This window comes from Ostrinia furnacalis, unplaced genomic scaffold, assembly GCF_004193835.3.
Source record: "Ostrinia furnacalis isolate ACB-3 unplaced genomic scaffold, ASM419383v2 OfSCF7590, whole genome shotgun sequence".
Taxonomy (NCBI): Eukaryota; Metazoa; Arthropoda; class Insecta; order Lepidoptera; family Crambidae; genus Ostrinia; species Ostrinia furnacalis.
The window spans coordinates 315328-331155 of record NW_021137829.1 but is presented as its reverse complement, the minus strand read 5'-3'; the positions used below and the strand labels follow the sequence as shown (position 1 = coordinate 331155).

General features: G+C 35.9%; 1 protein-coding gene across 3 annotated transcripts in view; it reads right to left on the bottom strand.

Annotated features, from left to right (window-relative positions):
* Hr3 (nuclear hormone receptor 3 ROR-beta) overlaps positions 1–15828 on the bottom strand; it is a 135922-nt gene that overhangs the window by 98929 nt on the left and 21165 nt on the right. For 2 of the 3 annotated variants that reach the window (XM_028321997.1, XM_028321999.1), the window contains exon 2: positions 9602–9778. The exons of the other annotated variant lie outside the window; for it this stretch is intronic. In XM_028321997.1, coding sequence (XP_028177798.1) covers positions 9602–9707 — 106 coding nt within the window. In that variant the 5' untranslated portion in view covers positions 9708–9778. The remainder of the gene's footprint in view (positions 1–9601; positions 9779–15828) is intronic. 3 annotated transcript variants of the gene reach the window in all.

Here is a 15828-nt window from a genome sequence, read left to right as displayed (position 1 = left end):
TGACAGAGATGTTAACATCGCTAGAGGGCGCGGTTTTGATCCCTATTATGTATAGTTCTTGCAACTCACGAAGGCGAGTGAGCTTTACTTGTGTGTGTACGTACATGCACATAACGATAGCGTAATGTCTGTCAAAACCTCAGATCATAGAAGGGAATAGATGTGAAACGGGGGCGTGGCGCGTGTCTCCGCGATATGCCCAGAAACGAACATCGGCCGCGACGCCAGGTTAGTCGCGATTCAGTCGTACTGAGGAAATGTTCTCCGATATTGTTGGATAATGCGTCGTAACGTGCAATAACATAAGTGAAACGAAGAACTACAGGAACAATGAAGTCATTTACCACATGTAGGTATTGCAAATCCATTGGTATTTTGCTTATAAATAAAAAAAACTAAACATTTTTACGAACGAATTCAGTGCCGTGACATTTACTGCGATATCGAAATTAGTGGTGATAAAAATTCAAACACGTTGTACATTGACGATTTAGTTAGCAACCACTTTATGTCATGCGTAACTACTGCGCAATGTATTTTATTTCTTCCGATATCCACTGACGCGTGAAAATACACAGTACGGCCGCATGTGCCGGTCGTAACATAGTGCAGGGCTCGTGTTCTAATACGGTTTCCTATTATCGATAAATAGAAGTAAATTATTATTTTCTATTTTCTAATTTTGAATGAAAAAATCATGAGTTGCTTGCGATTTTTAAGTTTTTACAAAAACAATAACAATAGTAGAAGGGATTAGTAACTGTCAACTATGTAATTACTATAAGAGCTAGTTGAAAGCCTAATATAGGCATTATTTTTGATAAACATAGGCGGTACGAATTTCGCCATAATAACGTATAATAATAAAAAGGTTTTCATACAAGCATTTTTTAAACCAATTTCGAGCCTTGCCCCCAGGATTTAAAGTATCGATATCTTATCGACTCCATTTTATCTTTCTTCTCTCTAATTGCTTTTTTCAAAGTGTGCGTCACGTCACGCGGCCATTGATTGGCCATAAGGCACGCCTTCTGGCCAATCACAGCACTTTTAAGCCGGTTGCACATGTTGTCGTAGACTCTCAGTCGCTTTGTTTTTACACAGTTGAATGTGTGTGTGGGAGCTGTGGTGGGGGAAATGTGGGGACACTGGTTCTCGTTGTAGTTACGCGCGACTTCATATCTATTCTCTTTCTATGATCTGAGGTCAAAACTTTTGAAAAACGAACAGTAGCGAGCCACCACACATGTAAAGCTCACTCGCCTTCGTGAATTGCAACAACTATACCTAGTCTGTATTTGAACTCTCTCGATTGAGAATCGAATCTCAACTATGAGAGATGTAAACAAACACGTTAAAAGAACATTTTGCGTAAATGTACCATTTCGGTTACAAATTGAGAGCTTAAATCACCCCGAATGTCCGAAACTAACCTTCACCTTTTGGTAGGGCAAAAATATGCGTAGAAATATGCAATGCGCAAAAATAATAAGGGCGAAAGTTGCGTGACAAGGCAGCAGATGACCTAAGATATTAAGGCTGGGTTGCACCATCTTAGATTTACTATGACAATCGTCAAAAGTCAGTCAAAATCTATACAAAAAAAAAACAGATTATGGTTTAAAGTTACGTTTAAAGTAAGCCGGTGCAACCCGGCCTTAATGTAGAGACGATTAAAAGTGTTATCGAATGCAGTTTGAATTCAAAAAACAAATGACGGACGAATTTTAGCGACGTTCGATTCGAAATTCAAAAATATTGCTGATTTTGTGCGCAAAACTGAAACAAGTGAATAGACAGAATATTAGGGACGTTCGTAACAATTGTAATGCGACACCTACTGCGTACTTTAAACTCGGAATGCGAGATGTTAACTAGCTTAGTTCTGCGTGTTTACTTGTACAAAATATGTAGGTACTTACAGTCTTTATAACAATAACCTTTCCAAATGTCATAAGTATTAGTGCTACTAATAGAGAGGTAGTTTAAAATTCTTTATCAATTTCAATTTATTAGTCACATGCATACATTTTTTTATGCCTAACTAATCGAAATTCAATCAACTTAAATAGGTACGAAAGAATTTACATGGCAATTATACAATTACCTCAAAAAGCTCTAATTACGTAGGTATCTTACAGTAAGTGTTTTATTTTATCGGTTTTACAATTATTTGATACAGACACAAGAAAGTATTTTACTATTGTTACCACTTATATTCCAAACAACGCACATTGTGTACACACTAAACTTCAATAAATTACCTAAAACGCAATATGCAATACTATTTCACTGATTTAGCAATCTAAATCAGTGAAATAGTATTGCATATTGCGTTTTAGGTAATTTTGGATGTATCGGTAAAATAGTTTTGAGCGAAAACAATATCACGACATTGTTTGCCTGAAAAAGCATAACGAATTCAAATTTTGAATTAAAAGCAGAATCAAACTTTTGTAACTAAGAAAAGAGGTGACAAACCACTGGCCAGCTCTAATAGCTCGAAGAAAATAGGCAAAAAAAATATTTTTGATCCTTTTTCAATTTTAGAATGCATCAATGTTTGAAGCATTTTAGTGTTTATTGCTTTGCTTTATTTCAAAATGATTGAAAAAATAACGGTTCGCGTGAAACATTTTAATTTTGAAGTCGTTCTTCAACTTTTAAACTTGCCAACCGTAACCACGTGTATACCAAAGATGTGATTGGCAAACCAAACTAGAAATACAAGACGTGTTTCTTGAAAAAAAAACTATTTACTTTCTAAAAAAAACTCTATTAAATTCTCTTTAGTCGCTGAAACGTGAAAGTGCCAGACATGGGCGGGTTTTCTTTATTCTAAATTATTTTGAAATTGTTTATAAATTGCATTCCATTTTTGATTCAATGACAATGACGTGATAGATTGCGATAGTTTGTTTTGTTTTTTACATTGTTAAGGGTAGTCTACACAATGGACCACATAATAAATCTAGCTTACATAATGTACTCAAGTCTGTAAATGTATTTCGCTATCGGTTATTATTAGAGCCGCGGCTTGTAATTGTAATTTATTAGTTGATTTCATGCAAAAGAACAAATAATGTTACGGATGTTTGTCATTAAGTTGTTTAAAATCAAAACTAAATATTGAGATCTAAATTGTATTTAACAAGAAGAGAAATGATGTTGGAAGTAAAGGCTCCTTGTAACGGAGTCATCCCGTTTTTTTCAGGATCCCGTTTAGTAGTAAACCTACCTAAGTACCAGTCACATCATAAAAATCAAACCGTTTGCAGTGTCCCACAAAAAACCGATCCGTTTGAATTTGGAATTCGGATTTCAAAGTCCTGCGAGTTCATAGTCGCGATAGTCCAGTTTTGCGGGATCCTGCATTACTGGATTACCGTGGGAAAGGGCCTTAGGAATACAGTAATTTTTTATTCTAAAATTAACGTAATTTTTTTGTTACTAAATACACTTGGTATTTGACTAGATGAGACCCTAATGTTCTGAATTCTAATTGAATATCAATATTATTTTGAATTCAAATCAATTCTCCGCAGCTGCAAATTAATTTGCTCTCGATCTACGCATTTCTATAGAGATTCAATGACAAGATGAATTGCTACTTTTTAAATATTGCTTAACGTGGCCCTTTTAGACCCTTATCGCTTCTACCACATCGAAATAGCCGTTGTCTTGCTTTAAAAATATCTATTCGTTCGTATTAAAACTTCATTTATTCTAAATGCAAAGATGTTTCGCGATTTCGCTCATTGTCCACAAAAATAGGGGATGCTGACCATACCCGTTTCGCAAGTTCCAAATTCAAATTCGAAAAAGTTCGCATACCGCGAATATCTTTTTAAATTCAAAAAGGGAGCGGTCCAGTTCCATTCACACAGGCACAATAAAACAGATAATAAATAGCTATGGAACCCGTTCTTGGCAACGTTACGCAACGAACGCGAATTAAAAAAGAAACCCGATTTTGTAGCGGTGCTTTCTTGTGGCCAGTTACATGTCCTTTATTATTTTAAATTTCGAACGCGTTTTTAATGTCGCGTGAAAGTACGAAATGTCAATTATGATTAAAATGGAGGGCTCGGGGCTCGGTCATTTGATATTCCGATTTTCCAAATTCGGCTTTTTTTAATTGCCGTTCGAAGGCACGGAATAAAATACATTTATTCCCGTACTTATTAATATCTTCAGAACAGTCTTTCGGGTTTAATTGAAATCTGATAATCCGAAAAAAATACTTACCTACATAAGTAAGTGCAAGGCACTTTGATAATAACGCCAGTATTCACAAACGATGCTTGCTTGAGTTAAGCAGCAAATCGAACGCACAGCGTTGAATAGAGCTCTGTGATTGGTTTGTGTGTCACTCTGTGCGTCCACGCGCACTGTGAGACCTCATAGTCATGTTTGTGAATACGGGCGTAAAGCTAACAGACATAGAGTCGAATACCGCAAATGTAATGACATTTAATGGAGGTCTATCTATTCTATCTTTAAGTCGCCAGCACATTAAACTATACATTTTTAACAAAACAAAATCTATTACAGTATTTTATGATGTTACACACGGTTGTATCGGAAAACGTAACGGGACGTCCACCCACAAGGTGAACCGACGACCTCATAGAGGTAGCAGGCTGGCGCTGGATGCAGGCCGCTACCAACCGGGCGATGTGGAAGTGATTGGGGGAGGCCTATTTTCAGCAGTGGACATCCTGTGGCTGAAATGATGATGAGATTGTCCTTATTTGTCATAGTTTTAGTTTTCAATTCTATTGGATCCATAGTTACGAGTTTGAAGAAATTGTGCCTACCCTACTCTAGAACAGCGACTTTAGTTCGTTTACGGATCTCCTCATTTCTGATTCGATCTCGTAAAGAAACACCGATCATAGCCCTCTCCATAGCACGTTGTGCAATTTTGAGCTTATTTATAAGGCCTATATTGAGAGGCCACGTTTCCGAGCCGTATATCATCACTGGTAACACATACTGGATGTGGAAAATGATGAAATGATGATGATAATATCTCTAGAACAACGATTATGAAACTTAGCTCAACACTCCTTGATACCGCCTCTGTGGTCTAGTAACCGCCTCTGTGGTCTAGTAACCGCCTCTGTGGTCTAGTGGTAAGACCACCTGCTTCAGACGCAGAGGTCCCGGGTTCGATTCCCAGTGGGGGCAGATTTTTCTGTTCGGTGTGGTTGGTGGTAGGGCTTGTTTTAAGTCCGCCTGGCTAGCTACCACCATCTTGCCTAAGTCTGTCGCCATAACAACAATGTTAACAGCATTGTTGTGTTCCAGCAGTTAGAGGTAAGATAGCCAGTTCCTCCGTGGTTGAGGATTCCGGGTGAAGCTCGCTTCCACCTTCGGCCTGATCATCACTTACCGTCAGGTGAGATACAGTCCAAGAGCTTCCTCGTTGTGGATAAAAAAAAATAAAACAAAACATGCATCGTGATTCCAAATTTAAACATTCAAAAGACGTTATGTCATGGAAAAAGACAGTGCTACACGACAAAGACAGCAACATTTACCGAATTTTAATTGGCCACTTTCTTAACGCTTTCTGTTGCGCAACGAAATAAGAAACAATTATGTATATTAATACACCGGAAAAGATTTTTGGACTTTCTAGTTTCAATTCACGCCATTTTTGGGCCTATCACGGTTTTTAAGCGTGATATCTCACGCATCTAGTCACACTGTGCAAAAAGTTACGTCCGTATTCACAAACATGACTATGAGGTCTCGCAGTGCGCGTGGACGCACAGGATTACACACGACGAACCAATCACTGAGCTCTTCAACGCTGTGCGTTCGATTTGCTGCTTCGTTAATGTCTATGTGTAAAAAAAGAAGTATGTTTTCACCTTTTAATGTAAAAAAAGTAATGAAAAAAAATATTTTCACAATCGCAGCACCCAAAAAGATTGTGGGTTTTTTTGACTTTTAAAAAATCGAAGACTTGGCTTCAATATCGTATGCTTTTGCCTTTTCCTGCAAAAGAAAAGAACAAAATCAAGAAAAAAAAGAAACATTACATGAGTCCTTGCACTTTTTTTTCTATTTTCAAAACGAAAGCTGTTGAAACTGAAGCGTGAAGCGTCGGCTGTATAGCGTATGTCTTTGCCTAATCCTGCAAAAGGAAAGAATCTAACCAAAAAATATTGCAAACACAGCCAGTTGTGTTACAATGAAAGTTGTAACACTCGCAAATGTAACAGGAACAGAAGGATACCAACTGTTACATAATTCGAAAGAACGGTTACACAACTGTTTATTGGATGCTAAATATACACTAGTTATACCAATTCTAGTTGATAAGATCTTAGCTAACTTGAAATCTTGATCACAATGTTATTTTAACAGACTGTCTCGTGGCTAGAGCAGTATTTGAACAGTATTTGGAAGATAAATACAATCTTCGATTGGTGGACTGACGATTCTGATAAATTGTGTTAAATCTAAGGGCTTGTTCCTACGGAGAAATCCCGTTTTTTGCAGGATCCCGTTTAGCAATATACTTATTTTTATATTAACGTTCACATGAAAATTCCGTTTGGAGTGTCTCGCAAAAAACCGATCCGTTAGAATTTGTAACATACAATATAATTACTGTGTTCACACGACAGTCCAGTTTGCAGGATCCTGCATTACTGGATCCGGCGAAACTGGATTGCTCTAAGAACGAACCCTGAAGCTGCAGTATCCATGGCTTTAAATAATTAAGAAATATAACGTTTTAGACAATATAATTTTTAACTTACGCAACACGCCTCTAAAAACAGCAAGTCTTTCCTTTTAAAAATTCAAGGCTTTATACATTTTTAAATTGGTATCCATTGCCCATGTGCAGAATTTAGGATTTAATCTCTCAGTTTGTGTGTACGATAATTTATTGAAAACTAGCTGACCCGGCGAACTTTGTTCTGCCGTAATGGCAATAAATAAGCAGACTTTTTTTTAATTTCGAACGGGATAAAAAGTATCCTATGTCCTTCTCCTGGCTCTAAACTACCTCCCTGACAATTTTCAGCTAAATCGGTTCAGCCCTTCTTGAGTTATAAGCGAAGTAACTAACACGACTTTCTTTTATATATATAGATAATGTAGAAAGAAGGATTTTTAATACCCCATAAAAATCCCATCAAAAAAAAGATCGTTCAGTTTTTCCCGATTTTTCGATATTCTTTTCAAATTTTTCTCCTCACAAGAATCTTCCTTGGTCTTTTATTTGATACGTTATTGGTCCAGCCGATCTTGAGATTTGCTCTTCATCATCACCAGGTCATTTAGTCTCCACTCCAGGAGCACGACCCTCTAATTTACCAGAGGCAAATGGAGGATTTGGCCTACACTCCCCACGCTTAAGCTCCAAAAAGACAATGCCGGAAATTGGCGTCTTTTTTTTTTGTTACGCGCGCAAACAGCAAATCTAGTATGAAAATCATCAAACTTCTGATGCTCGTAACTCATTTCAGACTGAGTTTAGAGGTATACATGTCATAGTAAGTTTGGTTTATTACACTACTAGCTTTCCGCCCGCGGCTTCGCCCGCGTGGAATTTTGTCTGTCACAGAAAAACTTTATCGCGCGCGTTCCTGTTTCAAAAACCGGGATAAAAACTATCCTATGTTCTTTCCCGGGACTCAAACTATCACTATGCCAAATTTCATCAAAATCGGTTGCGAGGTTTAAGCGGGAAAGCGTAACAGACAGACAGACAGACAGACAGACAGACAGACAGACAGAGTTACTTTCGCATTTATAATATTAGTTGGGATTTTGTAATCAAAAACCAAGGTCTGGTCGATGGCCGCGCGAAAAAAAAAGACGCCACCTTCCATACAAAATCTGGCATTGCCATTTTGCGAATATTTTGTTAATTCCTTGAAGAGTTTATTATTATATGGTATTCTACAAGATTTGATCGTTTTGTCGCAGACAATCGCAGACATAAAGTCTAGCTTTTATAGTTGTCGCATTCTAACGATTTTTCCACCCACTGCTCGTTTAACCCACTGAACTGATCCTGCTAAACTATAGACATAATTTTCAGTCTTTGGGTTAGTAGCAGGCAGTCATGAACAGTGCCAATCTAAAATTTTAGTACATCTATACTAATATTATAAATGCGAAAGTAACTCTGTCTGTCTGTCTTGCTTTCACGCCTAAACCACTGAACCGATTTTGATGAAATTTGAAATAGAGATAGTTTGAGTCCCGGGAAAGGACATAGGATAGTTTTTATCCCGGTTTTTGAAACAGGGACGCGCGCGATAAAGTTTTTCTGTGACAGACAAAATTCTACGAGGGCGAAGCCGCGGGCGGAAATCTAGTATAAAATAAAGCGACTCTATCTTTTATGTTTTCAGAACAAAAAAGTAGAATCTTTGAAAAAATTCGGTATAGAGAAGATGGCAAAGAGTTTCTTCCGCCACTTCTTCTCAGCACCTGCCCATAAATGTTGTTCCGAAGTGATGGTAGGGGAAGCTATATTTGGGACGTGTATAAGTGCCCTGGAAAGGGCCTACATGCTAATAAAATAATGTCAATTAGCTGAAGTACCTATGTAATGATTTTGACGAAGCCTGTAAGGAAGAAGGGCAGATATTTTTTTAAACATTAAATGAGGGTTGAGAAACCAATCATTTTTCAAGCCAGGGAACTGAAAATTCCAGTGCAATAAAGTTTTCAGTGATATACTGATTCAGGCAAAGACATGAGCAGAAGCTAGTGATTGTATTAATAAAGATTTTCTCCGAATAATGTTTTTGACTCAAGTACTTAAGTTAATATACACAGATGTGGTGGATTAGGTACTTTCCTTTAAAATGTCCTGTAAAATGTACGACAAACAAAGAAATAATAATATTCCGAATTAAATTGTAAAGCATTCCCTGAAATTTCATCTCAAGACTTACTTCAATTCTGTGAACAATTTATTAGATTTTTGGAACATGTGTGTATTAACAATGTTCAGGATTCTTAAAGAAGTACTAAGCAAATGGGATATACTACAAAAGGTGCAGATTATGGGAGTTTATTGTGCTAGTTTTAGGTTATTTGGCAAAAAATAGAGTGATAAGTTTATCTAACTTTTCATTAAAAGAAACCCAAAAGGATGTAAAGGAGCTATAAACTACAGTGCTACACTAATATCATTTACATGGGAGTTTTCTATACGGTTTTTCCTATATCTAGACCTATTTTATACCCTTGGTTTCTAAGTAACTTGCAACTGAGATTGACTGATAAAATGTCCGACTTTAGTAATTGACAGTGGCTTTACAAATTGCATAGCTATTTCGGTTCAAAACTTTTGTGTTAATTGAATTTCGGAAGGCATGTTAAGCCGTCAGGTCAATTGAACCATGTGACATAGATGGACATGGCCGTGTCAAACGCATATGGCAGCTTTAAAGTCTTAACACTAGAATTGAGAGCTTACTATTTAGAAGAAGAAGATACTAATCGATTGATTTCAAAACTACGAGTATCAGTGTGGGGTCTAGATTTCTAGAAGTTTTGAAAAATCTTGATACTTGAAACCACCGGGTATAAGGTCAGCACCGAAAGTGGAAATTACCTTTAATGCTCCCACCTGAAGTGTGTGGCTGTTGACTCTGTTGGACGTTGCTCTGCGACTCCAGCTTCGTCGTCACAGAGTTCCACATATCAAACATGTTCAACATCTTGGCCCGAAGGCCCACGGACTACGCATCCATAACACAACTCACCACGAATAACGCATCTTAGTTCCGCACTAAAAATACGAGATACTTCATGTCTCAAGATTGTTCGAACGTCGTACAAAATTCTTAAGGCTACTCACTGATCCCCAATTAAATTTGTATTTTATATATTGCCATCAATTATAAATATTTCATACTACAATATCATATAAACTTTCTCAAATTCTCAACTAATGTAAATACGCTATAATTTGTAATTCAACTAGATTATTCGGATTTTAAATATCAGTCTAAAATTTCGTTCGTAAGGTTGGGTAGTTGCTCGGGAAGATTACCGTGGCTACAAGTAATTTGTGAATCTTATTTAATTATTGTATTTAATAAAAACTATTTGTTTTGCGATTAAATATTGCCGTGTAAATTGATAAACCGTGATTAAATTTTCGGAAAACTTAGAGATATTGTCACTGTGTCTTCATACAAAATATTTGGTGTGGAACCTGAAGTTTTTTCGGTTTGAACGATCCATACAGTCTTTTTTTCTTCTTCATAGTTCGTTAACGTTTTTTTTGTTCTTGAGTGGCCAGGTTCAGATTTGATTTTGGAACACACTCGCGGTAACCATGTTTCTTTTTGGATTTGGAACGCGTTTTTCGTTTTTATGGTGGTGGCGTTCTAGCATGCACTGAAATGCAGTTGCAGCGGTGAGAGGTGGGGGGTTTAGAGGGGGGGAGGAAGTGGCAGCGTGGACTGCGCATGCCCGACATCGATCTCGCATGGCCAACTGTGTCTCAACACTACTTTTCTTGTTGTGTATGCTGTATACGTATGTCGTCGCTTCTATTATGTCATTCACTTTGATGTTGTAGTATAGCTGGTATAGCTGTTCGCCGCCATTGTTGACCAGTGTTGTAATGTGAGACTTATTTCGCTCGGTTTAATTTCGAGTAAATTGGTTTTTAGATACAGTCGATATTTTTAGCTTATTGAAAGTAGAGGGTCAAAGTACTCAAACTTTGGATATACAGGATGGTTATTAATATCTGGCGACTTACGATACTGCTAGAATCTTCCAATGAACGCCAGTCTACATATTGATCTTTAGTGGTCTTAGTTAACAGGATTTTGTTTCCACAGCCTGTTTGTAATATAGTTCCTATGACAATGATTTCAGACACCACAGTGTTAGTTAAGCTTAAGTTTGAAATGCGTTTGTCTATGTACAGTGGACAATATAACCAGAATATACATTTTTATTACGAATTCATTCATATTACAACTATACATACGATCCTACAATGTTCAGCTAAACGTAGTCTTCCAGTGACTTGGCCCACTTTTAGTTTGGTCCACGGGTCAAGTAACTGGGCCCACCTTCAATGTTTTCATAATAAATTAAAGACCAAATCAACAAAAATCTACTCTAGAATATTAGAGTGCGCCTCGTTGCTGGAAGGAAAACTATTTAAAAATACAATCCAGTGACTTGGCCCGTGGACCAAGCTAAAAGTGGGTCAAGTCACTGGAAGGCTCTAACGTGTCGTCGTGTGTACATCGTGGTTACAAAGCTGTTTTTACTTAAATACACAACCTTTGTCGTACCTACTCGCATTAAAATTTAATGAAAAAAAGTTTACTGTGTAAGCTTTGTCTACTCTGATTTATAAGATTTCATACTAACCCTGTATATTAAGTACCAATACTTAGACCGTGTTAAGAACTCTTTTTAGATAATATTAGTGATAGCAGAAAATAGGTCTATGTACGATAGGAGTGACTCTAATTTCGTTTTGATAAGAACGTTCTGCATATTGATATAAGTTTATTTTGCTTTCTTTTAGAATTTTATGACGTACTAAAATTCAAGAGTGTGGTTGCGGGTTCGATTCCCGCTGGGATCAGATGTAGTGTCATGATATGATCATGATCAGGATCATGATTATAAATAAGTAGTTAGGTTTTTTTAGCATTATGAGAATTTCTAACAACTTGAAAAAATCGAATTGCCTAAGTGTGTTGGGAACTTGGGAACCGAATCCACGACCTTCGCTTGCCGGGCTAAGGGAGACGAAAAACAAATTAATTAGCAAAGAAAACACATTTTCTTTACATTCATTTAAAACTTCAGCTAAAAAACCTATTTCAGTTCCAAGAAACTTGTATAACGTCAGCTCAGTAACTTCTTTACTTCTCTCATTCTTTCAGTATGAAAGTTTAAACGGCGACCTTGGGTGGTGAGAGCGAAAGCGAAATAACGTTTCGTTACCGAGAATAACGTTATCGTTGTAACGGTATTGTTATTTGTTGCAGGTTGAAAAGCTATTTTTAATTGAGTAACTGGCAGGCAAGTACTGAAAAGTTTTTGAAAAAGTATTTTTATTGTTTCATTTATTTTTTGCTTGTTATGGCTTCATGATATTTATGTACAGTCGCAGAATGAAAAGGTTCGTCACCTTAGTGTCGGTTTTCGCTTGCACTAGGTACTGTAAGAGTCAAACCTGCCAACATAACAGTGCAAGAAACAGTGCTGCTAACATTTAAATAAATATGACGTTTGTTAACGAATAAGGTTTTGCTTGTTTATTTTTCTATCCCATCACAGTGCAATGCAATGATGACATTGACCAATTGACAATAGATTTTTTTATTTAATAGAAATAATAATGGCAGGTTGAACCAACAAGAAGGTTTTAGTTTCTCAATCATAATAATCTTCTTGACAAGATAAATCGTCAAACAACTTTGATCTGAATAATTTTGAACTTTACCGACGAACAGTTAAAGGTTATTTTCTCTAACTCGAGATTATTCTGTAACATAGTTTCAAAAGGTAAATGTGCTCGCGATTCGATGAAGGAATCAATTTGAAAACTGACGAACCTTTTCATTCCGTGACTGTACATAGCCAGTGTCACAGTGTATTGATATTGTTATTTGTTGCAGTTTGTAAAGTTATTTTTAATTGAGTTGACACTGGCAGGCAAGAGGTCTCAAGCCATTAAAAAAGTGTTTCTAGTGCTGTCACATTTTTTTTCTTTTGGATAGGGCGTCGTCGTGCGGTTTGTATAATTTGTCTTTATTGTAAATTATTAAATCAACCTAATTTTTGACATCCATAAAAAATGGCCTCTAAATACGGTTACGGGACTATTCCCACCTCTCGTTCCCACCACTGCAACTCCTGTGTAGCCAGGATCTACAGCTTGACCGCCATAAAAACCCAACCAATGAAGGTCAAGTTTGTCCCGGTTTCTCTACATACGGTTAGTTAAATGGTTTTGTTAAGTTTTCAAAGTGAAAAAACGTATATTAAGTAGGTATATTGAAATAATTGAAAGTTTGTTTAAAAATTAAAAACCAAAATCCATTCTGCTAGTCCAAAGTAGGTATTTATTGCACTAATAAATGAATAGAATTTATATTAAAATAACTAGGAAAGATTGAGCTTTAAGGTATTCTTTGAACGTATTTTGTATTTGCGTACAAAGGACGATTTTTGCATCTATTTTACATAATCTAACTGATGAGCATTTCACTGAAGATATATTGAAATGTTCGACAATAAATAGGAATAATAAATAGAAATAGAGAGATCAAAGGACAAAAAAGTGTAATAAACAGAATTATTCAAATAAAATTAAAAATTACATAATTTTAAGTTTTGAAATTCGAATTTAAAATTCCGAAATCACAGAAAACATATTTTTTAAATTTGGAATTGCTTATTTTTTTACGGCTTGCGCTTATTTATAGCCAGTTTCATATTAAAATGGAAAGTTTTTTAAAGCAACGTGAACCTTCTTTCTTTACACACAAACAGCTAATTTCTACGATTAGTCATAAATTACAACACGTTTTGTGTTTCGTCATTCAATCATTCGTTCAATAAGCGATTTCCATCAGCCAATTCCAAATACAAATAAACAACTATGTAATGTTGAATTTAAATTAACTTTTAGAAACGTTAATGTGTTTGTTACGATAGTTAGTTAACACTAAAGATTTGTTAAATTAAATTGCATTGGACATTAATAAATTTTTCTTTGATATAAAATAAGTTTACATACATGAATTTCTGAAGCTTTTGCTGATACTCTACCCACTTAAATCTGTCACCATAACAATAATGTTTAACAGCATAGAGTTGTGTTTTAGCATTTGGATGGAAGATAGCCAGTTCCTCTGTGGTTGAGAATTCCGGCTGAAGGTGCCTTTAACCCTCGGCCTGATCATCACTTTCCATCAGGTGAGATGCAGACCAAGAGCTTCCCCGTTCTGGTTAAGAAATGCAGCTTTTGATGCTTGATTACTGACTCTACCTACAAGTTTTCTTTGAGTGTAACTGTAGATGCAGTTTATCCCTTAGTAGCCTCTTACCACATCTACGATAAAAGTTAAGTGGTTCTATTCTACTCTGACGGAACACGGTTACAAAACCTTAATTTAAAAATAGAATCGAAGAAAAAAGAACATCAATAAAATTTTAAAAATAGGGTTCGAGGAAAATTTAAAAAAGGAATCAGAGAAATACGAACATCAGTCAATAATGCAATACATAGGCTATTACTACAGGCCATAATTGAAAAATAGAATCAATTAAAAAAGAACATTCATTCGAAAAAAGAACAGCAGTAAACGCAATACATAACTCCCATGTCCACAGACAACTCGCATGCGAACAAAAAGCGCGACGGGGCCGAAACGCTGCGCTCGCGTCGCTGAGTTACGCAATGTTACGCGCACGTAGCGGGTGCGATCGAGGCACGAGCGGTAGCGGATTCGAATCGCGGTATAACCATTTTTTAAGCAAAAGATAAATTTGATTTAAAAATAAAATGGTGGTTTTTTTTGTGAAATGGATGCTTTTAAGGCGTGCGATGAGGAAGGAATGTATTTTCAATGCTATCAAAAGATTATGTAGGTATATGGATGACACAAAGATGAACACAGTATGTGTCGAGTATTTTAAAAGTATGTAGAGGTAATTTAAGTACGAATTTGTAATAATATAGACTGATGTGTTGGCAACTATAAAAGAAAACTAATTGAAACACTGACGAAAGATAGATCTTACTTTTGTGCAAAGGTCGCAGTCTAAAACTTATTTTATACGAAATCAATTTAATGATATTAAAAGGCCCTCATTTCAACCTTTAACACCATAATTCCTAATCGTGAATTATTCAAATATATTAAAACATTCTTATATAAAAGTCTCAAATATCAAAAAACTTGACAACTATTTAGTCTACCAACGACTATGACTATTGATGATGATGATTCTGGACCCTCTGTAGGTCGGAAGGGCTTCAACTAAAGGGAGTCTTATCTGAGATTGAATATCGTGTTATCTTAGATACCCTTAGACTACAGACTTATATCGAAATCGGCCGAAACCAAATTGGTATAATGTGCGTGCTTAATGTTCTGATTAACAGCCCGACCTAACTATCGGCCGAATAAAAGTCTATGGTGTGCGGGGTGTCAAAAAAAGATGCTTTAGAATTTAAAATATTAATTGTTGCCTAAAATACATAAAAAATTTAATGAAATATTACTCTTGGTAAGGATTTTTTTCCTAAAATATGTAATAAAAGGTCATCTCAAGAATTTTAATATTTAAGAGTTTTAAAAGAAGTCTAGAACTAATTATAATTTCAACTGTATAACTGTAACACGATAAGTATACGTAATAATTATCAAAGATTGCATTAAACTCTCATATTTAAATAATTACTCATAAGTCTTTTAAAATAATTCCCATATTTTATTAAACTAATTAAACGCAAAAGTTTAAAAAACAATCTATATATTTTATATCAGTGAACTGTAAAATACACTGATTTGGAACAGCACTATTTAAAAATTATTCAAACAAAACGCATACAATGTCGTTCAGTTGAACAATGTTGCAAGTTACATATCATAAGAGAAAGGTAAGCTTATGACTTGGACCGCAGTTTTTAAGTGAAAGTAAGAACTGCCGAATTCTCTCGAGAAAGTGGCGAGAGCTGATCGACTCCATAATTATTATTAACCATTATAAGAGATACGCTAAAAGCAGACCCGGATGTTATCGGTGGAGGGGCCATTTTGGATATTGTCCGTTTATTTTTGCGAT